The 27,139-nt window shown below is 37.0% G+C and overlaps 1 protein-coding gene and 1 long non-coding RNA gene across 4 annotated transcripts in view; one reads left to right on the forward strand and one right to left on the reverse strand.

Moving 5' to 3' along the window:
• LOC142406824 (uncharacterized) overlaps positions 1–27,139 on the forward strand; it is a 292,658-nt gene that overhangs the window by 102,587 nt on the left and 162,932 nt on the right. The window lies entirely within an intron of this gene.
• The window catches only part of RSPO2 (R-spondin 2), a 140,245-nt gene that overhangs the window by 20,619 nt on the left and 92,487 nt on the right, over positions 1–27,139 (reverse strand). For 2 of the 3 annotated variants that reach the window (XM_075495134.1, XM_075495133.1), the window contains exons 3-4: positions 21,711–21,854; positions 20,485–20,673 (exon numbers count right to left, since the gene is read on the reverse strand). In XM_075495134.1, coding sequence (XP_075351249.1) covers positions 20,485–20,673; positions 21,711–21,854 — 333 coding nt within the window. The remainder of the gene's footprint in view (positions 1–20,484; positions 20,674–21,710; positions 21,855–27,139) is intronic. The other variant, XM_075495132.1, reaches the window with a different exon arrangement.

Below are 27,139 nucleotides of genomic sequence, written 5' to 3' on the forward strand. Positions count from 1 at the left end.
CATTGCTGGCTCAAATATATAAATATATTGAGATTTCTTATTTAAAGGTTGTACAAATATATCCCCTTTACTTAGATTACCTATTAAATACAAAACGGTATCATCACCAAACATGAAAATTATCTGGTAGGCTGATAAAAGGGATATTATCAGTCTAGCTTAATTACATCAATGAATTTCTTTCACACAGAATGAAAGATAGCTTACAAAATTGAAAGACTGAATTATAGCATTAATGAGTAAATAAAAGAGGCACACAGAGTTCAAAACTCTGGTTATTAAAAAAAAAATGCAAGCATAGGAAGCGGAAGGACAGCAGGGAAGCAGGGAGGAATATAGTTAAACTGGGAGAACTCTGTCAAAGCCAGAAGGAAGAAGAAAGCACACAGGGGAACTGGTGACGTCCAGAAATAGTTTTGAAATGTGCCAGGAGCCTGGTAGTCGTTAGGCATAACCAAAGGCAGAGGGAATGATGCGTAGACATTTTGGTGAATTTATGTTAAGTGACGCTTTTTGTAATCACCCTCAAAATGAAGTAATTATTTATTACATTATTTTTAAAATAAATCATTATAATTATTGTATGGGAGGGCAGAAAACTGATACTGTTATGCATGTCTGCTAAGCTCAGCAACTTCAAAAATTCAGTTTTTGGTAAAGCTACTACAGTTTGACATATACCTGGAGTTTTGATTTTCAGTATGCACTATGCAAGCACTTGTACAAGAGCTGATCTGTCTTTGTTTGAGCATCCTGAATGTGGAGTCGCTCCATCAAACAAGAATATCAAATCTTGTCTCAATACAGGACTGAAATTATGCATAACATTTGAACGGAACATTATGAAACACTATCAGACTTCTTTTTTCCTTCAAGTGACTTAAAAAAACATATCAATTTTTTTGTGGCTATGTTAGAGACCTAAGTAAAAGAAAAAAAAAACCACCCAGAAGTAGAAATGTCCCAACAAAAATGCACAGTGTGCACAACAGCTATGTCTCCTCTCCAAACTGCATTATTCCATTGAAACTCATTTATTGTAGTAACCATGAAATGGAGTTTTAAGGTTATTTACTAGCCACATCTTGACATTTAGAAAAATAGCTGTATCTCAAGTAACACAATTATACACAGTACAATAGCAATATAATCATACAAAACAAAACACAATCCATTAACCACGATTTGAATATTTTCATATGCTTCTGCAATGCCTACATTTAGCCAGTACTGGAAGCTCCAAAAGACTGGAAGAAGAATTGTTCTTATGGCATGATTTCAAGGAGAGATTTTACATGTTTCTATTACCTACTGAAATGTTTATCCCCTCTTTTTAAGGGTAAGATAAATTGAGTGATGGTCAAGAATTTTTGCAATGGTATAGAAAGCTAAATATTTCTAAGGTCATGGTTAGGATTCTAGGGATGTGGGTTAATATCCTGACTGTATTCAAAGACATACTGCGCTATCATTATTCCAAACTAATAAGTAATTCACAGGTAGCTACAATAAAAAAATCTCTGTCCCCCACTCTTCCTTTCATTATTCCACTCCTTGATTCATCTCTTGTAAAAATAAGGGTTTAAATACTTGAAAATACATTGAGTATGTTTTCACTGATACCAGGCAATTCCAAGAATAGTGCAAAAAAAGTTTTATTGCCAAACTGTTTCAAACCCCATTTCTAAACCAAAGTCATGGAGGGCTCCTTGAAGAGTGCTCAGCACATGTGACCACTGGATTATTTTGTGCCATTTGGGCTAATAAGTGTAACTGCAACATAGTCAGAAATATTTCATAAATTAGGTCACTGCTTCTGGGGAAAAAAAAAAAAAAGATAACATGATTCTATGGGACTATCTGTAATCTAGCATTTTACAATCTTGAATTTTAGTATGGAGAAATACAAGACTGCAAAAATCCCACAGCACGCTCTACAATACCAATACTTTGGGCAGGAAAAGACTAAGTTTAAGATGGACATTTTCACAAACCCCCGAGGGATTCAGAACAGCAAGTCCAACTAGAAGTCAGTAAGGCATTTGGAAAAAAGCCAGAGGAATCTCTTAAAACACACTCATCCTTCTGAAAGAATACTCTTCAGCAGCAAATGTTCAAAAGTGCTCAGCACTCAGTAGAGCCTGCTAGTAACAAAATTGTTATTGAACACATTTTTGAAAGCCTGAACAACAACAGCTGTGTATTAAAAGAAGCACCAATAGCTAAAGATTCAAATTATTCTAGCTGCAAGTAGCTTCTGGATTTAGGAAATACTAGCAAGCCTGGAAGCACACAAACACTTCTATTTCTCTGCATATACGCATACACGTTCATATTTGTATTATATATAAACAAACAACTATTGTCCCAATCTCTCTAACGTGGAGCATTAGCTTTTGGGGATAACATGGTAAGTTTTAGGTATAAATGAAAAATATGAGAGATGTCAAACCTACTTAGAAAAAATTTAAGCACACACAAAATCTAAGTTTCCATGTCTTAGCCAAATGTGTTGAGAGTTATAAAAATCAAAGCAGAATAATAAATGTTGGCTCTTGAGCTACAGTAACTCAAACCAAAATGTTTCCAAATTTTAACAATATATGCACGATTAAATACTCAATTTCCTGCTATTTTTCCATCAAAATAAAGCTAGACTGTAATAAACACTGTATGAAGCTTCAAGCAAGGAAGATTTAGGTCTGATTATTATTATTATTCTTTTAAATTTGGCAGAAAAACACTCCAAAACTTCCAAACTAGACAAAGTACCTCTTCCACTCATCTTCACAACTGCAAGATCACCATAAGTATATTTTAGCTCCTTTTTAATGGGAAAATATGTTTGCTTGCAAAAATGAGATTATGGAGCTTGTTTAGTATTAACTTCTGCCAAGCGTAAACAATTTTTCTCCGAGTTACTGCTGAGTCATATGGCTAACGGCAGTAACTATTATAACTTCATTTTCTGTAAAATGGCTTAGGCTTGAAACCTCCCACACTTTCCCCTTGCAACTACTCTGGAGTGTTAAACAATCAGAAAGCACTTGCTTTCAAAATCTAATATGTGTGGTAGCGTGGTGGCATAACTCCCCTTCAACAGCCTTTTAAAATGTGCTTTTTTTATTTTAGGTTTGGCTCAGCTGAACACCTTATTCACATGAATGCTGATGTAATAGGACAACTTCAATCAACTCAACTTTGAAGACCACAAGTAACACATTTTTAAAAGCAAGCTACTTTTTACTAGCAGAATATAAATATAGCTAAAGACTGAAATATTTTTATCTGTAGCAGGAAGCTGCTGTGCTTAATAAAGGATTTGGAAAGTCTGACTATATCATAACTGGGTTTAGTGCAATCTCTTTGAGGACACACAATTATACCTATTCAACGCAAATGGAACCGAGGAAGTAAATTACCAGCTATTATTTCGCTCGGTCACAATGCATTGCGTTAGCTCATTTTTCACAGCCTAAACTAGAATACAAATTTCTAATCTCCTCAAATTAGCATGCTCGATCATTGCATTGAAGTGTTCCTCCACTAATAATGCTTGATTTTTTGCTGCTGACTAGGTTTTACATAAATACCATGAAAGCAAGCTCTTTGGAAATATGCCAAATCTATAGTCCTACACGACAACATTCTCTTCTTCACAAATTATATGCCAAATGTTTTCAGATGGAAATACATCAGAGTTTTCACATGAATACCTAAATGAGACACAGCATTTTAGCAAACATTGAAAACTCTAAACCAGCACCTTTAAATATGTTCCTTTTGGGGTTGGATGTCAGGTACAAGTTTGACAACCACATTGAGTCAAAAATCATGAGCCAGTTGCAAGTAAAACTTAAAAGCACTAGATTTTAAAGCAATAATTAATTTCCAGTGCTTTTTATTTCATTTCTGGTGTTGAAACATTCCGGGTGTCCATGTTTTTAGACTTTTGCCTGCAGCTACAAAGACTAGAAAAATAGCTAAAACATGAAAACTGTTATTATGTGATAGTTCCAGCAGCTGAGGTTTAAGAAATCAGGGAACTGGTGACAAAAAAAAAAAAAATAAAATCACACGAGAAAGCAATACTTTCCCTGTCTCGTGAAAGGGAACTCCCATTAATGTCCTCATTACTACTTTATTCTCTTCACTTACTTGTCTTCAGAAGTAATAAGGTAAAGCATTTTTATAACAATGCCTGCAAGTGATGCACCGTCTTCCACAGATCAGAGACTTCTGCTGAACAAAGTACCTGAGCTTTCTCCAAGTGTCCACAGGGGATGAATGCTCTTACAGATTTCAGGGCATTTGTACCTTTCCTTTGGCAGCTGACACATTGCCATGCTGAGAGTATCAGAGTTTCATTTCCTGATCCAGAGTTTTCATTTCTTTCCAAATTTAGTCACTTTTGATTGAGGGAGAAGCCCAAAGTTTCCACATCACACTGTTCACAGTAAAAAGGCCTTTCCCTGTTCTCTTGTTTATTATTGTCTCAGAACAAAACCATTAGAAAAATTAGTATAAGTGGTATAAAAGGTAGACAAAACAATTCAATTGCTAGTGAGCTGACATAATGTCTTTACCACATACTGAAGAGTTCTAGAGAGTTTACACAGTTAGTTGTATAATTAGATGAAATTTTGGTTCACACACAAAAATAAAACACACTCTATCAGTAGATCCACACACTGTTTTAATAGCCCTGAAAGATGATATGGAGATGCTGACTTGGACAACTGTCTAAAAAAAAAAAAAAAAAACCAAAAAAAAACATTTTAAGCGGATCTTTTGCAACATGTTGCTCCTAGCTTTGAAGTGCATGCACTGATGCAGCCAGTTATAACTCCAAGTCCAGCAACACTATTTAAATTCTTATTCAACTGGTTGGGGAAAGTGTATTATTATTTTTTTTTAATCCTTTCTTCTGGGACAACCTTCCCTGAATTACAGAGAGGTTCCAGAATTGCTTAATGAAGTGAGAAGGACTGTAGTTATATTCTGGCTCCTATTTTAAGTTCACTTTTAAGTTCTGAGATCCAGTTACTTTGTGGAACAAGGAATGATTACAAAACAGCCAGATTTGCTTCTCATTTAAACCAATCAAGCAATGAAACTTTGCTGGCTTTGATGGAACTTCTGACTTTTGGCAATAACCATCAAGAAGCTCATGCTCATCAATGGTATGACAGATCAAGAGGAACTCATCTACAGAATGACACCGACCTATTCCAGATAAGTATCTCACCCAAAGAACCAGGATGTGAACGCTTTATAAGCTTGAGTCACAGCTTGAGATACTGTAAACCTATGACACTGTAATAAAAGGGGAGGGGATGTTCCCCTCTGAAGAAATGGAATTTCTTTTATCTCCCTGAAAAAATAATTCAGATGATTGGAAGAAAAGTAAGAAAAAAGTAATATATTATTCTTTCACAACATACTCCACCCGAAAAACATTATTCTGGAAAAGACGTACAAATCAACTTTTTTTAGACCTTGAAATTTTAAGGACAATTACTTATTTAATAAAAAAAAAACCTCTGGTTAAAAGAAATATTCAGCATGTTACAAAACTTCTTACAAAACACTTTGGGCTGGTTTTGGGCCGTCTCTATTACTGAGTTCTGCAGAAATGATAAATCCCTCTTCCCCTTTTCCTCGCCACAGCTGCAAGAGAAAATGAACCTTATCTGCCAGGATTTTTCCATTTCTGTGTCTGGGACTCATGATCCACTGGCTTCCCCCGCTCTCAGAAGGGGTATTACTGCAGCCTACGCTCAAGCTGGCATTGGATTGCAGAGCCGATTAAGAAAGTCTGGTGGCAGAATAATCACGTACTGAGTGCTGCGAATTACAGCTGATAGCATCTATTCATAAGTCCTGCAGAGAATATGTATTTAATCACCTTCAATGATTACGAAAAATTGATTCTGACCATTACATCAGAATGTCAGTATTTTGTATTATAAAACTGACAGTCTGTAACGATCTTGAAACCAACTTCCTCTTCTTTCAAGACTTATCTCCCTGTACTCTGCCACAGTACTTTCTTTGAGCTAGAAACCTTCCACCAGCTATTCTAGTTGTCTAACCAGAGCAATGATTTGAAGCCTGACACAGGACTTGCTTGGTAGATATTTTTTATCTGTGGAGTTTTTATGGCTCAGAAATGTCTTCAGCCATCAGTTAACAAATACAGTCTCTCTTCTTCCGTTGTAAATACACTCCAATAGTCCTACTCGTACATCACTCCTAGTGCTATATGGCAGAGCTGTGAACGGATTTTTAGTGCATCTCTCCTGCACAATCTTTTGCAGTGCTTAAAATTTATTCTCTATATTTGGCGAAATTGTGGGTTTTCTTTGCTAGGCCTCAGAAAAGTTGTTTCTTCTAGTTTAGATGTTATAAGGAACAGATAGTAAAAATCAGGAGGTAACAAAATAATCTGGTCCATAAATTCAGAGCAAAATTACAAAGCTGGAATTTAACCATCTTTGAGGTAGTTTTTAACTACCTTTGTTTTAGAAACCCTTTAGGCATTTGTCATTTCAAGCAGCAAATAAATGTAGCACTTCTGTCAGTATTGAAGATACCATAGTATTAAAGCTAAATGTAAGCTAGCTTCAAGACAGTTATGCTAGATCTGATCAAAGCTGCCTGGCACTTGCATCTAGTCAACAGCTAAGGTTTCACTGTGCAACTTTAAAAGCAATGAATTAAGCAAAAAAGTTTGACAGTTTTTACAGTACTCTTTCTACTGTGCTGAACTCTTTGTAAAGGTACAGTTGGCAACCCATTCAAGATGTTCACATTTGTATCTGACAGAGAAGCAGAATAATTTAAGAGCTGGCTGTCACTTTCATCAGGAGTCCATGATAACATGTGCCATGGTGTTATCATGGGATATCAATGTCATTGGAAATACCTGTGATCTTTATGCTACATGATAGTGCAACTCAAACATAGGAGCTTGAAAGTCACGCACCTTGTTTGAACTTCTTAAACAAGGTTCTTCATAAATCTGACATGCTGTAAAGCACCTGCTCTTGTTGGTGTCCTACTGCTGCTGCTCTTTGCAACTAGATACCTGCATGCTTCTCTGCTCTCCAGCAGAGTCTGACTTGGTACCAGGTCCCCAGAAGTTATGAGACTTACGTGTCGGATCAGCTAAGAATGCCAAGGAAAGCTCGTAGGAAACCAATAAATTATAATTTGAGTAAAAAGGCTTAAAATGGACAAATATATGAATAACCAAGCTAATCAGGTTCTACAAGAAGAAAGATCTCAAATGAATAGTCTTAAAAGATGAGCTAACAGTTTGTTACTGTGTCTGCAATATTTATATGCAGTAAATACATGTGCATGATGTAAGGCTGTATAAACTCAGCCTTCATTTGAACTCCGATAGCCTTCTTCCTGATTCATGCTGCATAAAGAAACATAAACTGATAAACCCTCACATTAAATTGCAAAGATGATGTAAGATTCTAATTCAGTGGAGGACACTTTACATTAGACTTTTGGGGCCCCTTCAGAATCCAAGCTGTGCCAGTTTAGACACACGAAAGAAATATGTTTAAGAGAAAGGACTTACTGCATAAAGAAGCCCCTTTGGGAGCCAAACATATTAGTGCAGTATTGTGTCCATCATAATAAATACTGCTTCTGTGCTTGATCATCTGGTGCAGAATGTCATACCAACACAGGTACAGTACTGAGTTACCTCTGTGGGATTGCATTGCTATTTTACATGTTACTACTCATTTAGGCTAATTCACTCTTAAGGCTGTGCCCAGAAAATTATTTAAATCTACCCATTTGTAATGTGAGGCTATAATACCATGTAAAATCAATGCGGAGTAGGGATGCCCTGGTCTCATCATGAGCAGTTCTGGCTTTCTGTTGCTCTTTTTCTCTGCTCGTGTTCCCACTCCCCTTCTAAACATTATCTGCAGTCGTGTTTTTAGTTCTTCAGAATGAACCTGGAATTCAAACTGTTCAAGAGGAAATTCTTTTCATTCACCTCTGAGGTGCAAAGCAAAAAGTACTATGGGAATCAGTGGTGTCCAACTTTCCAATCTGAGGTAAAATAAATAAAAAATCATTAAAAAAACCCCACACAAAACCAAAACAAACCCAAGTAAACAAAAAAACCCCAACCAAGCAACAATAAAAAACCCAGCACATCTTTTCCTCCACACCCCTCCTTCTGGGCTGCTCCTGAGAGGTAAAGATGCAGACATATCTAGAAGCTCTATATAAAGGATTTCCACAGCACATCCTTAAAAATCAGTGCAGTTGACTCCAGCCTAGTTCTAACACTGGCAGCAACTTGATCAAGTGGGAGCAGCTGGGGAGATTGCTCCTCCACCTATTCCCTGTCTGCATTCCCCCTTGACTCTTGTAGCCAGCTGGTGCAAGTTAATTAAATTAAATCTGGCCTACAGCAGAGTACTGGAAGCTGCTGCATTTATGAATTTAGCAGTGTCCCTTTCCAGAATTTTTGTGAGCCCCTCTGTGATAATTATTTGACAGGAATAAACCCCACAAGAGAATGAGTCCCCCAGGTTAGCATTTGTGAGCTATGAATCCATACAGCAAATCACAGATCTTTGTCACAAACATAGTACCTCATGGTCTGAAAACGTTATATTTGCACAGCACTGTGCCAGATCTAATAAATCCTGTCTCTCAGCAGGGGTAATTAACTCTTGCACAGTATTATGCTGGCACTTTTAAACCATTTCCATTTCTGGAGCTACCTTATGCAGCACCAGCTTGGGAGCCTCTGAACCACACATCACCGTAGACATGCCCGTTGTGTGTCAGATTTTAAAAGGCATTGGAAACCAGTCAGTGAAGCAGCATGTGTGGATAGGCTTTACCTTTTGCACCCGGCTAACAAAACCATTAATTAGGACTCAAATGTCCCCACATGTTTTTTTTCTGTCTAAAGAGCCAAAAAACAGGAAGATGACCTAACTGTCTATTTCTCTGATTCTTTCCTCTCTCCTCCTGTTTGCTGGATTCTTTACTCTCCAGATTTTCCCCATCTGGTTGTGGGATAGGAGCAAAAAATTTCTGAATTCAGTGTGAATCCATGAGGCTCCTGTCTTAGGTTGCCACTAGCTATCAAGCAAGCAGGCCGCAGAATATTCAAAATGATTGTGCAGAAGAAGAAAGCTAATATAAAGGGTACAGACAGGCCATCGCAATCAAGTTACAGCAGTGTAATGAGTTCCTAGCTTAACAGACAAGCAGCTGTAATTAGCTGCATGTACACTGCTAGGCTACTGCAAGTCAGAGGGTGATGTATGCTTAGGTGATTTACTTTGCATTGGTACTGTGCAAGGAGTATGCATCCAGTTATGTCACAGCTGAAAAGCTTTATCTACTTCAACTGATGATTTAACTGTTGGTAAAATCACACGTGCATCCAAAGAATCTCATTTCTATCACAGTTGGTTAGAGATCACCAAGCCAGTCCTGCAGAGCAAGAGATCACCAAGCCAGTCCTGCAGAGCAAGGCCCAACATTGAGTCATACACGTGTTTTCTTATAGCATCCTTAAGGATGATGAGGCAGATAGGATCTAAATATAGCATAGAAATACTGCATAGTTTCTAAATATTATACTATGGTGAAGTCTTTCTACTTCAGTCACAGTCGCCTATGGAATAAATTCCACAGCTGATTATGGAATAACTTCCAATATCTAAACACTGCCATTGTTAGTATATGTTCTGCTGGAGAGATGAACTGTACAAAAGATGAGGAGTATCAGAAACACCCAACCAAAAATTCCACCAGGAGTACGTCAGGATGTGGCCCTTGTATCAATGTTGTGAAAACAAATGTAGAGCCTGATAGGTTTATTACTTTAGAAGAGACTTCTGTGCAAGGAAAGCCTTACTGAACCCTTAAAAATGAGCGAGGCTGACTGCTCTCCAGACCTGCCATACCCAGACCTGTGGTGTGGGAGAGGATACGCATAGAACTGTGCCTGACTGACTGATCCTCAGGGAGGAAAACATAGTCTCAGGTAGGTGAGTGTTTGCTGGTTTCTCTGCTGTGACTGAAACGGCTAACGCTATAACGTATAAAAAAGATGTCTGACTGAGACTCAGAAATGATTAAGTATATGGCTTTTCTTCCTACAGGTGGATCGTAGTTTCAGAATGAGCAAAAGACAAAACCAACAGGAGTTACTTCTTATGGGCATGCACAATACAATTTGTCAGGTACCTTTTAGGGACAAATTCAATCCGTGCACTTGGATCGGCTACAGCTCTTTTCAGTATTTGTGTTTCCATGTGGATTAGCAGCTGGCTCTCTTCCAGCATTTTTAAGCAACCCTGAACTGTCTAATTGCCATGGGACAGTTCTAACTCACACGCTGGTCATTTAACAAGGATTTACACTCTGGTACTTACCTGGTCATTCATTAAAAACACATAACTCCCATAGGAGACACGGCACCACATGATGTTCATGCTACTTCTGAAATACAATATACTTAAGGAAACACACATGTTGAAAGTACTTATCTGGTCTAAGATATAATAATGGCAATAAATAAATTGTGCGTACAACCTTTTAATGATTGGAAAAACTATGTGAAAGTCTTCCCAAGAAAATATTTCCTATTACTTTAACTAAAAATGAGGATTGAAGGATAATTTATATTCAGAAGAAAGGGAAAAATGTGCTTGAGTTGTCACTTCTATACTGCCAATAATTTCGCTCTGAAAATAAGTTGAAAATGTATCATGCTGCAATATGATAAAACAATACATAAAATTCCACAGGCTGAATTGTCCTGATCAGGTACACAGAGCTAAAACTTTGCACTCAGGTATATATAGTCCATTACAAGATATGCTTTGGGCAGTGGTACTAAAGAAGGAAAACTAAAACAGAAATCAGATGACAACCCTTTTCCACAAGTGTTTTGCTAATGTCTTGAAAGGTACCATCTAAAGGTCATTTTAGACAGATTTTACTTCTAGTCTTAAAAAGAACCATGACTTTTTAGATTCTGCTTAAGTCAAAAAGAACTAAGCCTCTTAAAACCTTTAAAAACCTGACCTATCAGTTAAATAAGCAAACAAACCAAAACCACACTTCACTACAACAGCACTGCATGGAAATTTAGGCTACTTATATCTAAGCCAAGTTACAGGTTTCAGTATAAGTAATGTATTATTCCACCATATTCACACAAACCCACAAATTTTAGTAATTGCAATTGTAACCCATTGTATTATTTCTCTGGACTAAAACAGCAAAAAAGTTTTGTAGGAGCACTGTGACTTAATATCAAGCTGCCTCAACTTCCACGCAAGATCCACCATACTAGTTTCAAGGAAAATACCAACCCGAATACTGAACAGTTAAAAAAACCCCTCACACTTTGAGAAATTCTATGAACACTGAATGGGCACAAGCGAAGAGAGAACATACTAATTGCCCAAATCTTGGAAGGGTTATTTTCAATACGTGTTGATATTTTTCAGGGCACTTAATTACTTAGCTGCTTAATTTAACTGACCTTATTTCAAACACATAGAAAACGGAGGACGATGAGTCAACAGCTATATCTTGTTCACAGAGCTTTGAGAGCCATCTAGACCATCAAGCAATGGGATGTAATTTAATAACAGCAAAGAGGAGTCATTCCTCTAAAATCTGCAAAGGAAACCTGGATGTTGGTCCTTGCCAGATAGTACTTGGTTTTAGAATTAAACATAACCGCTACTCAAACTGATGTTCAAGTTTATATAGCTTATAAAAACTACTTCTAACTGCTTTTCAGATACGAGTCTAATCGGATTGCATTTTCCCTTTAGAAAGTAACTAGGGAATGGATTGTTTCCAACAACATAATAGAAAAATAACAGCAATTTTTAAAAAGTCACACTAAGTTTATACTTGAACTCATTTTAATTAATATGAATCAAATGCATGTGCAATACAGTTATCTAATCTCTTAGCTCACCCATGTGTATGCATTTTCTTTTCCCCATGTATTCAGGGTTTTCGTTGCTCGGGTGGGGGGTTGTTTTTTTAAAACAAGTGCTGTAACACAAATTAAGCTGAAACATTTTGTGTGCAAGGGAAGGTTCAGAATAGGATTTCATAGATTCATTCAATCACATACTTCCTCATGCATATGACCAAATAACACACAAATTACACTGTTTGAAAAATAATATTTACATTAATCTTTCTGTATCTCTGTGCTATAGCTGTGAACATCAACATGTTATACTGGGTTGTCAGGATCTAACAGATTTGTTGTTCATCCCTTAAGGAAAGAACATATCTGCTCATGTTTCATCATTAGCACACCTTAGTTTTCTTTACTGCTTTGATATGAAAGTATGGAGAACAACACTCCTCTATCCACAGATTCCTAATTTTCCTATCCTTGCTGCAGGACAGAAAAAGACAACAAACACACAAGAAATATCAGTATAGGTTTTTTGTTTCTAAGAAAAAAATAATATAAAATACTATATTTTAATGCAGAAAAGAAAAATCAGAGTTTCTTGCTATATTTCAGATACTTTATAGTATCCTATCCTATAGCTGAGAGGTACACGGCCTAACTTTTATCTGCAAATCTAAGAGGTATCAGGTATAGAAGTGCTCCAATACAGGTACATACATGCATTATGTAAGTTTTCACATCTAAGTGTAAATGAATGCAAACATCATGAAAACGTAATTTCAAATTTGCTGTGCATTTTTACATTTTTCACTTAGAAACAAATAAAAATAACACCATTTTTCCTATAATTTATAAATCAGCATCTCACAAATTAACATATGAAGAGGAACACAGCTATGACCAAAAAAGGGAAAATACTTAATCTCTGAGGATTGTCAGAGTAATAGCTAATCCTGGTTTTCTCACAGGTGACCTGATTTAACAGGAGGCTGGAGTAGATGACCTTCTGAGTTCCCTTCCAACCTGAACTACTAATTCGATTTTTATTTTCTTATTATTATCAAATAGAAATGGCAACCTTTGTGCTCTTTTCTAGAAGCTGGCACAAACTTATTGACTACTGATAATATAGCTATACCTCTTGCCTATGTGCCTTAATTTATTAAAGTCTAGTTGCAGGCACTCTCACTGAAATAAGCAGTATTACGGGTTTCATTTTCCTTAGGGTCTGGATTTCCTTTACTATTAGTTTTCATCTGCAGCAGTCCCTTCTGAATGTGATCAGCTAAAGGGTAGGAAAAAACAATTAATACTCTCAGCACAACATTCTCTGTATGAAGCAGATGTTGACAATCCAAACGAGCAGATTCTGCAGCTGACAAAAGCTTGTTTCCTGAACAAACTTACTAACAAGCATGCCAGGCTCCGAGGGTTAAGCCACACTATAAAACAGATCTTTTTTTCTGGAAATCCTCCAAACTACGTTCACCTTGTCCCTTCTTGCTCCCACTTGCTAGCTCCTTCACAAAATGTGCACAATGGCCATTGACTACAACGCTCACAAAAATATTTGCTCATTACTATTGCTTTCGCAACCTGCACTGGGCAAATAAGTGTCTTTGGTGGACTTTGGTTTACTTCTTGTAAGATATCTGCTGATGTTGAAATGTTTTTTCCTTTTTCCTTCAGAAGCTTTGAGTTATGCTTTGTAACTGAAAATTATGGCTTAGATTTTCAGACAAGCTAAGGCCAAGCCTTCTTAGTTAGGGTGTAATTGGTGCTCACAAAATACACCAAGGAGGCAAGTCTGCTTGGTGATACCAATATGCTGGCAGAGCCAGTACTCAGTGAAGCTACACTTAATGCAGTTTCTACCTGTCTGCTGAGGGCAAAAAAGGGCATATTTGGTCCATTGCTACTGCAAAATTAACAGAGAGCTGCAGTAGGCAATAACAGTATATTATTGTAAATACTACGTACTACAGTCTCGTTTAAAATGCTGATAAGACTTGGACACACTAGTTTTTAGTATTACGATGATAAATAATATTCCAATGTCTTCAAGATTCATGCAATACTAACCAAACCAGTAAGATCTTACTGTTTGTAAATCTTGTCATCTTTCCCAGAACAACAATGCTTTCTGTTTGTTACCATCCCTCTTCAGATCATGCCTCAACTTGTAAGACAATCTTTACTGAGTAGGATCATTTTATCTATAACTTGCCACATACATTTATGTCATGACTTAATTAACAATGGAATTAAACCCTCAAGTTACTAAAAATGTCAACAAATTAGACTGGGCTTTTCTTTCAGATTTGAAAAGTCAAAGCAAATCTAAAACTTAAATACAGTTCTATATCTGCATCTCTACAGTACCTCTGCTGGTCTTTCAATGTTTTCTTAGACTGCCATAGTGCATTAAGTTAATATAAAGGTACATTGTGCTATGTATCTTTTAGATCCTATGCAAGATTTTGAAATAACAAGTGTGCAGCATTCAGCCAAAGACAATTAAGTGAACAGGTCAAACAATAATAAAGTAAATTAAGAAATCAGCACTTCCAACTAAGCTTCCATACTGATTAAAGCTAAACTCAGAAATGCATGAAACAACAGTTATCATTATATTCAAAACATTAGACATACAGAGTATGTTATTTCAACATCAATAAAATAGGCCAAATTAAGAGATCTGAGCACTGTAACAAACACGGTAAAGACTTGTTTTGTTCCTTTTCCCTAGGACCAGTCATTCCAGCTTCTCTCTAATTGGGAGTAGAAGATATCAGAAATTTTGCAAAGCCCCAACAGGAAGAACAATGTTCTTTCAGCCTAAACCCACAGCACGTTCTGCCTTTCACAGCAGCAGAATCATCCAGGTTGGTCCCCAGTCCAACTTCCTGCTCTCAGTAGCATCAAGACCATTCAGACCAGATTGTTCAGGGCTTTGTCCAGTCAGGTCTTGGAAACTTCCAAGGATGGTGACTGCACAGTCTACGGACAAATCTTGCCCAGTGCTCAACTGTCCTTGTGGAGAAGGCAACAGTTCTTGCTGTTCCTGGACCAGTGTTTGCCACTTAGGCTATCTGTCCTTGTGGCAACATAACAAGACCAACAGGAGACATAAGGTCAGGTTACGTTTACTGAGAGCCCTAGCATTGACACTCAAAAGGCAGACGGTGCTTGTAGGTATTGTGCCTACTTGTGACTACAAGTGCAAGGTATAAATTAAGGTCTCAAAAGCATCCTGGCTTACAAACTTTTCCACATTGGGCACTTCAGTGTAGATGTAGTCAAAAAGCTCAAAAGAACATAATCATATGTCTGATCACAGGGATCACTCACTGAGTGCTGGTGCTACATTTATTTTGAGGGGTTTTTTTTATTTATTTCTCACTTATGAAGAAGACATTCATTGTAGCTGAAAGGAACCTCGTAAAATTCAAAGACAAGTGCAAAGTCATGGCCTTGGATCACCTTGTCTGACCCTACTTTGAGCAGGAGGTTGGACTATGTAACCTCCTTAGGTCACTTCAAACCTGTATTATTCAATAATTCTATGACTTTGTTGGTTGCGCAACTAAAAAATTCTTCAGTTAGCCTCTTCTAAATAAATCTAGTAAAAGAGAGAAATCCTGATTTCTTTTTGCCAGGTTTCAAAAGAAAACAAATGTTAGCACCAAACTTTTGGGGGAATTAGGGGGGATGAAACAAGAACATTTTTGACCCTTTATACTGCAGGTTGTCAAGTTAAAGCCAGAAATTTTAAAACATTCATTCTCAGAGGAAATTTGTCAATGTAAAGAAGGAAAAAAAATAGTTACCTACTAGAGATAACTATACCTGTAACATGGTTTTTATTAGGAATTATGCTAGTTTAGTATACTTTAAGTGTATAGCTAGTGTCTTCACCAAGGTGTATTTACAGTTTTACTCTAAATATTGTTTATCCTACCTTAAATATTTTTGCAAACTGGGATCATTAACTCCCTGTTTGCCATACCACGAGTAGCTTATCAGATTAAAAGAACTTAGTTAACACGCATTTTGCAGCTTTGCATATTTATTAGTTTTCTATATTTGAGTATATATTCTTTAATCTTTTAAGCTTTTAAGTCATAATTTCTGAATATTAATAATGAAATGTAACTGCAGTATAAGGACAGAAAGCCTGATTGGGTCTTTTTACTGTTGCTCTTCCAGAAGTCTTAAATTCTATTGCAGCAATGAAAAGAAGAAAGATTCCTGCATAAAAAGCCTCAAAAGTCCAATCAAGAAGCATGAAGTCCCTCCAATTACATGTCCATGTCAAGGAAAGAACTCCCTCGCACTGCGGTCTCATGACCTGTCCTGCTACCTTCCCTCTTTCAAGCTCAGGAAATTAATGCAGATATACATCCCATCTTCACCTCTCTTTCTTCCTGTCCAAAATAAGCATTCAGAAATGGCATCATGATTTTTACTAGAAATAACAGAGTAACATTAGGGTATCAGATAACTTGAAGAACTGCGATCTGATGGAAGACTAAAAGAAGTAGAGAGCTGCTTTGCTTGTGTTTGTAATACTTGATAAAAAACCTGAGAGCAATCTGCAAGTACCTCCAGGGTACAAACAAAAGAGGAGTAATTTACTGAGGTGAATATGGTGAACATGTAAAAATAAGAGCTAAAAAGAGAGTATTTATAATAAATATATGGAAAAACTTCTAGACAGCAAGCTGTATCAGCCCATAGAACATTTCTGCCTGCTAATTTCCCCATTGCTTGTAACTCAATCACTCTTTTTTAAAAATTCTTTTTTTCTTTCTTTTTGAGCTAAAGAGGAGAAAATTCCTTATCAGGAAGAGACCAGCATGGGTAGGAGGTGGCCTGAACAATCCAGGTCATCTTCTAAGTCTAACCTCTCATAGTATGAGTCATGTTACACCCAAGCCATAGGGTAACATCTATAACATGAACAAATACACAAATGTGACATTCCCATCTGGTAATAACAGTTAAATCAATTAGTACTGACAATAAGAAAATACCACTGAGTAACATATTTGAAATCGAGTATCCTCTTATGTTGCTGGCTTCAGTAGGAAAGAAGTGAAATCATCTTTCACTTGCATTCCAGCTTGTATCTCTACAACTCTGCAAATACTGGGAAAGTGATAAAGAATTCTTTGTCAGCTAGATTTGTACCACAGCCATATGGCCAGATGGGTAACATCTCAATCCTTGATATATATGAAACTGAAGTCCTTAGTAGGAAAACTGAATTTAAGTCCACTTCTTCTGCAAATGTGTAAAAATCTGTTTCAGAAGTTTTTCTGTAATGTAGACCATAAGTAGTAACTGTAAAATGTACAGAAGTAGAAAGCATGTGTCAAAAGCACTTTATTTGACCCTGTTCTACCAAAAATATCTTTACTTCCTGTGCTCAATTTAATCCATCACAATCTACAACCATTTCAGCTGTATAATCCAATACTTATCCTACACATTTGTGTGAGTTTAGGTACTGAGAACATTAGGGAGAAAGGATTTATTAACAGCCTCTCAACCGACATTTACAGGGATTATGGTTCTTCAGTACCCCAGTAGTGCTAACCTTACATTTTTCTCTTATTTCCTCAGTTTTAAAGTTTAATTACAAAATTTCCAACATTAGGAAAACACCACTTTTTTAAAAGTACAGAATCTCCTCCTTAACAGCCAGGATCTGCTCCATTTCAGCTTCCCTGTAACCAGCGTCTCTGCCTCCTGCTCCTTCACAGTGAGTAAGTAAGCAAAGAAACATTTCAAGTGGCTAAGGGGGCAACCTGCTAACTAAATTAAATATGGTAAAGGAATGAGATCTTAGACCAGTCCTGTAAATAATCATAATTAAAACATACTACGAAGCAGGAGTTTCGAACAGGACAATCTTCTTGGCTTCCTCACCTGCAGAGATACCCAGGCCTGGGGAAGACTTACCCCGGGCACTTAAAGCACCACTAACACACTCACTCCCAGGAGTTTCTTAGGAGAGATAAAGGAGGTTATACTCTGGCCAGTGTTTTATATCATTGCACAGAAGCAGCATTAAGCATCGGCATTCAGTGCGGAGAGTTCAAACCTGCAGTTTTGTACATATTTATTTTTATCCCTGAAAACACAGGCAGGGAATTCCACACCATGGGAGGACAGGAGAGGACTGTAATCTTTAGAATTTACTGGAGCCCATGATTATGAAAGAGCACTACAAGCCTTTCACACTGAATTTGTGTCTGCACCAACAACTTTCCTGATAAGTAGGGAAAAAAATGCAGAGATTTGGTCAAAGATTTTGATATAGACTAGGCAATAAATTTCCTAACTCCTAGGAAAGCCCACCACTGTGCCTTTGAAAAGATAAAACTTGAGAAGTAAATCTTTAATCAGTGACCTGAATTGCTGGACAACAAAATTTGAAACAGCCTAAGAGAATCTGCTACAAAAAGGTATGAATGTTCAATAGCTCCAGATTACCACAGTTAGATGACCATGCTACAGCATTCATAGATATTGTGGTCCACTTAAACACACTTCTCAAACTATTTACAACAATTTGAATAATTTCTATCCTAACTAAATTATCAAGACTAACCCACACCTGTAAATTTCTACTTGCCAGGAGTTTATATGGAAGCTGGACACTGCATCCATGAACTACCTCCCTCTATACACAATGGGTACATAAATGACTAAAGCTCTACCACATGGAGCTGAATTGAAAATATTCTGCAATTTTCTCAAATTTTCCACTACAAGCTAAACATCATGCATCTGAACGGCAAAAAAAGAAAATATTGATTGGAGATTTTGTAGAACTTCACACAGGCTCTTTTTTCTTCCTTCCAATTTAGCAGTAAAACATTTCCCCAGTTGATCTGATCACTAACCCCACTTGGGCTTCAGGGTTTGTTAGAAGTAACTGGAAGAGCTGATCCATCTCAGCAGGCTGCAAGCACTAGTAAGCGTAGCTACCTTGATGTAGATGCAGCTGACTCACGTTCAAAGATACCATGAGACACATACCACGGCAGCCCAAATCAGCCTTGATTTTTACCTTTTCTTCGTCCTTCCTATAGAAATGTCCATTTCGTAGGTTCCGCTCTTCAGTGTCTTTGAGAAGTTTATTTAGGTTGCGGATTAACTGTGCTGTACAATGCACCCCAGTACCACTATAACTCTGCGCCATGTGCGCAAGCACGTGTGAGTGAGTATAGGGAGTGGGACACGGAGGAAGAATGCATAACAGACCCAGTTAACCTGGATAACAGAAAATCAACTTTATATTCTCTTTCAGATTGTGGCAGGGTCCTAGAGACAAAAATGAAGCTTGCACAGATTTAATCTGTAAACTAAAACTTTATGTATAATTTTCACACATGCTGGTGCGCAGTATGTTCAAGCCAAGAGAGACATATTCAACAATCCCAGAACACAAAGCAAACTTATTTATGTACCTATTCTATGATTGTTTCAGTTTTAGATTATTCATCAGGTTATGGCTTTTCTCGGGGCTCTGCAACACTTTATTCCTTTTTATTTGTCTGATCTCACGGTTGACCCAGCTTGCAGCAGGATGTCGGACTAGAGATCTCTTGAAGTCCCTTCAAGCCTGAATCTTTCTTTAATCCTATGATTCCAAAAGGAATGGCATCTTTATCACCTGTTGATCACCCACCTCTCCTACAAATTCCGAAAACTCTGTAAGTGTTCAGTCTGCACAAGTGAAGAGTAAATCATTTCAATTTAAAAGATAACAAAAACTCCTCTCTACCAGTGATGTTTCTCCATTTTGGGGTCTACAAAAATGAACACAAATTTGAAACTCCATTTCCTTTTTCAAATCAGCACTACTTAAGTCTTAAAACACCATGATAAAGAAATTTGATTCTTTCTTTTATCTATTTGTGGCAATTGCCATAAGCTGGTCTCATGCTGAAAAGCTCGATATCTATCACTATTCTGCTTGTATCACATCTATCATAGTTTGGCCCTGATCTATAATATTCAGAACAAGTAAGACATTCCAGCTACTAGTTCCAGCTAACAATGCCATGTGTCACTAACTTCATTTAAATTAAATTCCCATCACACCAGCACCGGGTGTGCCGCCTGCAGAGACGTTTAGAATCATAACCTTTCCTGCCATGCACAGAGCAATTAGTTCCTCCACCATCACTATCGTTTTCATGCTGAAGCCCAAACTGCAACCTGTTACGGTTCTTCCACGAGGCACCTCTTTGAAAAAGCCTCAGTACCACACCAGGAAAAACACAGTTTCACAGTCTACTGAGAGACTGATCACTCCCACGCTGAGCCTTTCCCTGGAGTCTTGCTGCACAAATTAGGGCTGCCGTAGTGCTGCTGCCTTTCAGCCTTGGCTGGCAGAGCAGAGACAGGATTTCCCCTTCAGCTGGGATGAAATAGCTCTTTTTGTCAAGTTAGAAATAGGATTTCAGTTAAGGAAAGCTCATAAAGATTTTTGTGGCATGAACTATGCTTACCTCCTGGACAATGCCTCATGGCCATTTTACACCGTCTGGATTCTGCAATGGTTGGGCACGGTATCGTGTCTTTCACTGGCTTCTTCACAATTTGTCTGGTTCTCGTTTCCAGGCCCCACTTAAATCCACATGTTTTGTTATTTCTGCTGCAAGTTCCCCACTCACTCCACTGACCGACTTCACAGCCTTCTGACAAAGCAAAAGAAAGCACGAGTGAGCAATTCTTCTGGGGTTTTTTTCTTTTTTTTTTTTTAATTAGAATACGCTGCTAGAAATCACCACTTGAAAGTTTTACTGTTAACAGGCAAAAACTTAGAAACAAAATTAAAATCTCATACAGAACCTGAAAAAATCTTTTTATCTGGCTTCAACCTGAGCATAAAACCATCAGACTATCAACCTGTTTGTAAAGACATCATGTCAGTCGCAAATATTCAAAAACCCTCCTAAAATCATGAGATTGATTTAAATTTTTCTCTTTTTATTAAATAAATCCTATTTGGTTGCCACCAGGATTTGCAAAGCTCAAGAATTCACATTTCCAGGTCCTCTCCATGATGAAATGTGAGGAATACTCTTGAAAGAAAGGGTCTGTTCTGATGCAATTCCCAGGCTTCAAGATAAAACACCAAATTGTGAGACTCAAGAAATATTGTGAGAACTGCCAATGCGGGCTCAGAGTTATAAAGTACATTTCTACTAAAAACACTTACTTGGTGGTTTATATTTGTTACTTGCTAATGGAAAAGGGGGGAGCTGCAGAGAAACTAAAAGTGAATTTGAAGCCCACATGCTACAGGAATTCAATCTGCCCTGCCCCTGGTTTCTAGCCTTGGTAAAAGGCAAAATGAGCAGGTAGTTTTATGAGGGCAAGAGTCCAAGGAGTAAGTCATTGACTTAAAGTTCTAATGCAAAAACTGGCCTTCCTGAAATCTTACAAATTCTGAGTTACAAATCCTCACGTAAGGTGATTTACAGTTAAGAGGACAGCACTTTGTGATGCAGAACAGAGTGACATTCCCAATAATACAACATTTCAAAGTTTGTAAAACCTATTACTATCATTTTTTATTATTAGGGGTAAAGAGATCCAGACACAATCCATTAGTGAATATTTCTTGATAGAAAATACTGAGCATCAGCTTAAAAATAGTGTCATAAGTATTTGAACCTGTCCACCTGGCACAAGAGCTGCTTCAGCAGCACCGTTGTGCTAGAAGACTCACCCACACATTCCATAAGCTCTTCCAAGGCTGCAAATCCAGGGGGGCATCCTCGGAAGCAGCGGCCTCTGTGCGAGTAGAAGCCAGTTTTGCATTTGGTACAAAAGTCTCTGCTAAAGCAGGAGTCGCAGTTTTCTATTCTGCATCCTGAATCAAAAGGATCATAAGGAACAAGTCAGCTAGGTTAGGGTAAGACTAAAAATGAAAGGACTTTATGAAGCAAGAAAACAGCAAAGCCAGAAGTGCTATAATGAGGAATACTGTCATCCTGAAATCGATCTGCTCTATAAGAGAAATTACATTTAACTGTAATTATTTACCACATTTTCCCCTACATCCTTTTAATCCTATTTTTTATAATCAAAACCGTAGATAAAACCTCTAGTTAAGTGATAATTGAGTTAATTACATATTTTATTTTTGTGTTTAAGTAGTTTTGAGGAAACTAAGATGCAACAAATTATTTTGGGAAGTATGAATGTATTATATGTATTGCCTTCAGTTTATGATTTGTCATTGCAAGCAGGATACTTCTTTTTACCATGAGTTGACCCTATAAACAGCTGAGTGAATGCTTTCATGTATTATGTCTGATATCTGTATCTACACATATGCATGTGCTACCATGCAAAAAGCCTCAATTTTTCTGGATACAACTCCTCTCTATTATTAAGGCAGTTAATCCATAAAAAACTAGCCATTGTTAAATGACTAAGAGACAAAGCGATAATCAATAGTAAAAAAAAAAAAAAAAAAAACAAACCACAAAAAAACCCCAAACCACTACTGCCTTTTGAAATATTGGATTTCTCTGAAAATTTAAGAGAAATATTGTCCACAATAGATTGCAGACTATTCAGAAATATCCTATTCCATACTAAAACATGGCAACTTGGAAATGAACTCGATATCAACAATCACATGCACACCTGAAAAGCAGAAATACTTACATGGAGGCTTAAGAAAGTCAGTCATACATACCTACAAAAAAATGCCAGGGAAAACTGTTCCAAAGATTAAAAAGTAAAAGCCATTATATTTGGAACAGTAATGAACACTTTAAAATTCATTTCAAAAATCTAATCCTTCAGCTCACGTACATACTTTACATAAACTACATTAACTGTATCCTGTCTTCAGCTATCTGAAGTCACAGCAGGAAGCATTTGTTATTCATGTCATGCAACAATATACTAATCCTTTTGGTCACTTACACCGTTCATTTATTCTTCATTCTTTTCTAAAGAAAAAAAATTACAAACCATAAGGACTTCTGAAATAGCTATTGGTAAATATCCCCTAACAACACTTCAAATTTAGCCAATCTTTATGAAACAGATTTTAGTACTTATTCTTGAACTTCAGCAGGCCAAAATAGGGCAAACCATAGCACTTGAACTGGGTGGTGGTGGGAAATTATTCTTTGTTAGCAATTAGGGAAATATGAGGCTTTTTAGATCAGATTTCTTGTGGCATTGGACAATAAATTAGGCAGATCACATGAAAAGAAAAAAAAGTATCTCAAATGCTGGTACACCTTTCTTTGGTTAGAAGGAATGCGAACACCAGTTTGAAGTCTTCCACTGCCAAAGGGAAGCTCTGCAGGCTCTGCTTAGACACAACCACACATCATCTGCATGCTACCAATCCAGTGTCCAGCATCTCCCAAAGGGACTTTTAGAACTTGTGTTCATATAAGAAGCCTAACTTGTGCTGCTTATCCTCAGTTTAATTTATAGGAAACTCCCAAGAATTATGATTTCTTTTTCATGAGGTTTGAACCACTCTCTAAAGAACAGGAGATCAATACTCATACAATGACCCTGCAAAATCACTTCCCCAGATTAATGTGTCTGCAAGGCAAAATGATAAGGTGAGCTGCTCTGGAGATGTACTGCAATAGTTAATTGCAAATCTCGTTTGTTACACTCAAGATGTACTGCAAGTATTTTATTAATTGCAATGCTTGAATAAAAAATCCAATGTGTTTAAATATTCAGAAAAAACATTTGCCTCTTGCCCACCCACACAAGACAGTCTGAAAAGACATAAAGGTTTTTCCAATCATTTAGTCCAATGATGAGGTGCAGAACAGAACATTAAAAGAAAAATTAGCATCATGTGACCCTGCCCCACATCCAAGTGATGCAAGTATATTTTTGAAATAATGTTTTAACTATTGTTTTCAAAACACGTTGGGGAGTAACATGTTTAAAGTTAATCCATTTGAACTTTTTTTGGGTGGAAGAGGGATTAAATGAAAAACTTCTGGTACAAGTTGCCTTTCGATATCATATAAGCACGCTTAGCAGGTGAAAGCCTGCCTCACCTTATGCTGGGGATATCCTCCATAAAACTATTGCTATTTAACAGTACATATGTGAATACTCCATATTTAAACATTAAATGAATTAATCAATCTTCTTTCAGTTTCTTGAACATATTTCAAAACTCCCATCCTATTTATATCTTTTGCTTTGTCTTCTATACCAGTTTTCTTTTGTATCACAGTAGAGTTCTTGCCATGATAACTATATTTTGGAAGCATTAGTAGGGGCTCCTGGGATAAGGCTGGGTGGAGTTTTCCACCAAAGCAGTTTATTTTCCATTTTTTCCAATGAGGATAAATTAGTCCAAATATGAAATGCCTATTATTTAATCTGTATCAGATGCAATTTAGCGGAAAACACTGAAAAAGTACTAGGAATACTTTAAGAATTGAGAAATTAAAACATTAACTCACCAGAGTGATATTCAGTACAATGCTTGGGGTTAGTGGGTACTAATCGTAACAATAATTTAACTCAGTAATAGACCACACTGTGGCTGAAGATCAACTGGGATTGACAACTGCTCCTTTTTGACATCCTCCATATACTCTGTCTCAAATCACGAAGGGTGCTGGTGCAGCTCTAAGTCTTGCAGGGATTTTTTTAATAAAATGTAAATAAACTAAACTAAAGAAGAGAAGTTAGAAAAGCTAACTTTCTAGAAGTCTATTTCCAACTACAAACTGCCATAGGAGTGGTTATAAAATAAAGAAATTTTTAAAGAGTTTATTATTTTTGATGTCTAGCTTCATTTTATCAGATTGTTTAAATGCTTTTGGGGCAAATTTTCTTTTTTTTTAAATAAAAGTGTTATTAATAAATCATTTTAACTGTGACTGAGGTTAGTCTGTTAGAATAAATGAATTCTTTAAATTCTCTTGCTTTTACAGCTAAATATACCAACATGGAGAGAGAACGTTTTTAGTTGGACTCCTAAAGAACGTTGATACTCCATTATGAATATTAAGATACATTGGTTTGGAACTAAATATAACTGTGTCAAATTTTGTGTTTCTTATTGTTATCTATGTCTATCATTATCTATGTATACTTTGCTAACTATAAGTCTTAATGGAAGTATATTGCAGAATTCAAAAATTTTTTGCATTCTAGTATTTAAATAATAAATTGGATAATAAATGAATAATCTAGTATGAAACCTACATAACAGCTGTTTGACAATAATTAAGAAAAACAGCATTTAAAAAAATGGTTTTAGGCTTTACATAAAATAATACAATAAAAAACAAGGAAGTATTTTTTTTAAAGTTAATGATCTGAACTGCTTTCTTCTGATTTCCACAGTTTTCAACCCTTCGAACTTTCTGCTCTCAGCATCTTATGCCTAACTCCTAAAGCAAAATCTTTCCTACTTTTCAAAACCCCTTTCTAGATCATTTTAGATTCCCTTTAAATTAACTAGTTAGTTTACTGATATAATTATAATAAACTGGCACGAGAGGGGTTTTTTTTTTTTTAATCTGGAGAAGGTTCTTGTCAAAAGCAATTTTATTACTTCACTTTACTAGCTATAGATCCAATTGCTTTTCTCACCAGTTCAGTGGTTTCATTTTCCATATAGTTTCAGTAGCTAAACCATGCTGCTAGTGTATTCTTTTTATTCACTTAAAAGATTACCTAGAATTTTACAACACCAAAAAAAAACAAAGGAAACTTGAGCATAGCTAAGATTTTAGACCCAGGGAGCCATTTAGAGGAAAGAAATAGATATTGCATAACGCACAGTATTCTTCAGAAATGTTTTTATTTCTTTTCTCTAAAAATAAACAGAAAATGGTGCCCACTAGAGGTTTCCAGATAGACAAGGGTAACTGCCAGGGAGATCTTAGAAGCAGTAAGGAGAGGGAGCCTAGAAGTGGGCTCCCTCCTAGAAGAGGGAGACTTTGGAGGCACAGGGAAAGATAAGACTGGTGTTGAGGGGAGAAAGAGTTGATAAATTCAGTCGTGCAGAAGAACCCCAAAGAGCAATCACATACCTTTGGCACGCCTGCCATACTTGTAAGGCAACAATGACAAGGTTGGAAACCTAATCTTCAGAAGCTGAGAGTGAAGAAGTAAAGGGTGCTTCATTGCTGCTGTTCCCATTTAGCTAGCAACAAGAGGTCTGTAGGTTAGGGGCAGACACTTGTGAGTCCCTACCTCTTCCTTCCCTTATATTCAATTTGCAGTGTCTCATCAAGAGTTGGCTTCCTACCAGACCTCAAATGCCTTCTACTCCCGCTCAGCATCATGTCTCCTTATATCCCACTGGCTCTACTACCCTCTACATAGCCAGGACCTCTCAGACGCATCGTAACACTCTTACTGCAGCTCTTCTAGCATAATCTCATATTTTCTTTCCAGTGTTTCTATCTTGGGAAAGTCAGAAAGTCAAATATTTGCTTCCATCCTTCCATGTGAAAGGTATAAAACACCCTTGAAAGCCACCCCCATATGAAGACCACACATCTTCCTCTGGTACCATCCTCACATAACTGGACTTCAAAAAGCACTCAGGAAGGCCCAGAGAAATCTACGGGTATGTCTGATTAGCACAGCCTATTTCTAAACAGATGACATTTTTTAAAATGTTACACCATACTTCCCACAAGAATTGTATGTAAATGCTAAAAGAACAACATTCTGACCTCACTGAAATCCATGGCAAAGGTCCTCATTGCTTCAGCAAGGGCAGTTTTAAACTAATAACTTTCTTATCCCATCAGATAGACCAGAGCCCACTTTAATGGGCGAAATTAATATTAAAAACCCTAAAGAGATATAATCTTTCATGATAAATACATATTTAGAAAGTGAAAAGTGAGAACTGAAGAAGAGCAGTACTCCAAAAGTTAGGAAAGCTAACTTCCCAGAAGTCTATTTTCAATCACGAGCTGTCACAGGAGTGGTTATAAATTCACAGCTCCATGACTTCACCTCCCAGGGGAAAGGGTGGAAGAGAAGTCACTACTTTGTCTGGTGAAGCTAAGCTGGGCTGAAATTAGACAGAAATGCTTTGCTCAAGTATCTGCAGTGGTCAGATGAAACAAAGCGAAACAAAAACTTATCCCTTCGACAGAGCTCTGAAACATTGATTTACAG

The sequence above is a fragment of the Mycteria americana genome, chromosome 2 (assembly GCF_035582795.1).
Source record: "Mycteria americana isolate JAX WOST 10 ecotype Jacksonville Zoo and Gardens chromosome 2, USCA_MyAme_1.0, whole genome shotgun sequence".
Lineage (NCBI taxonomy): Eukaryota > Metazoa > Chordata > Aves > Ciconiiformes > Ciconiidae > Mycteria > Mycteria americana.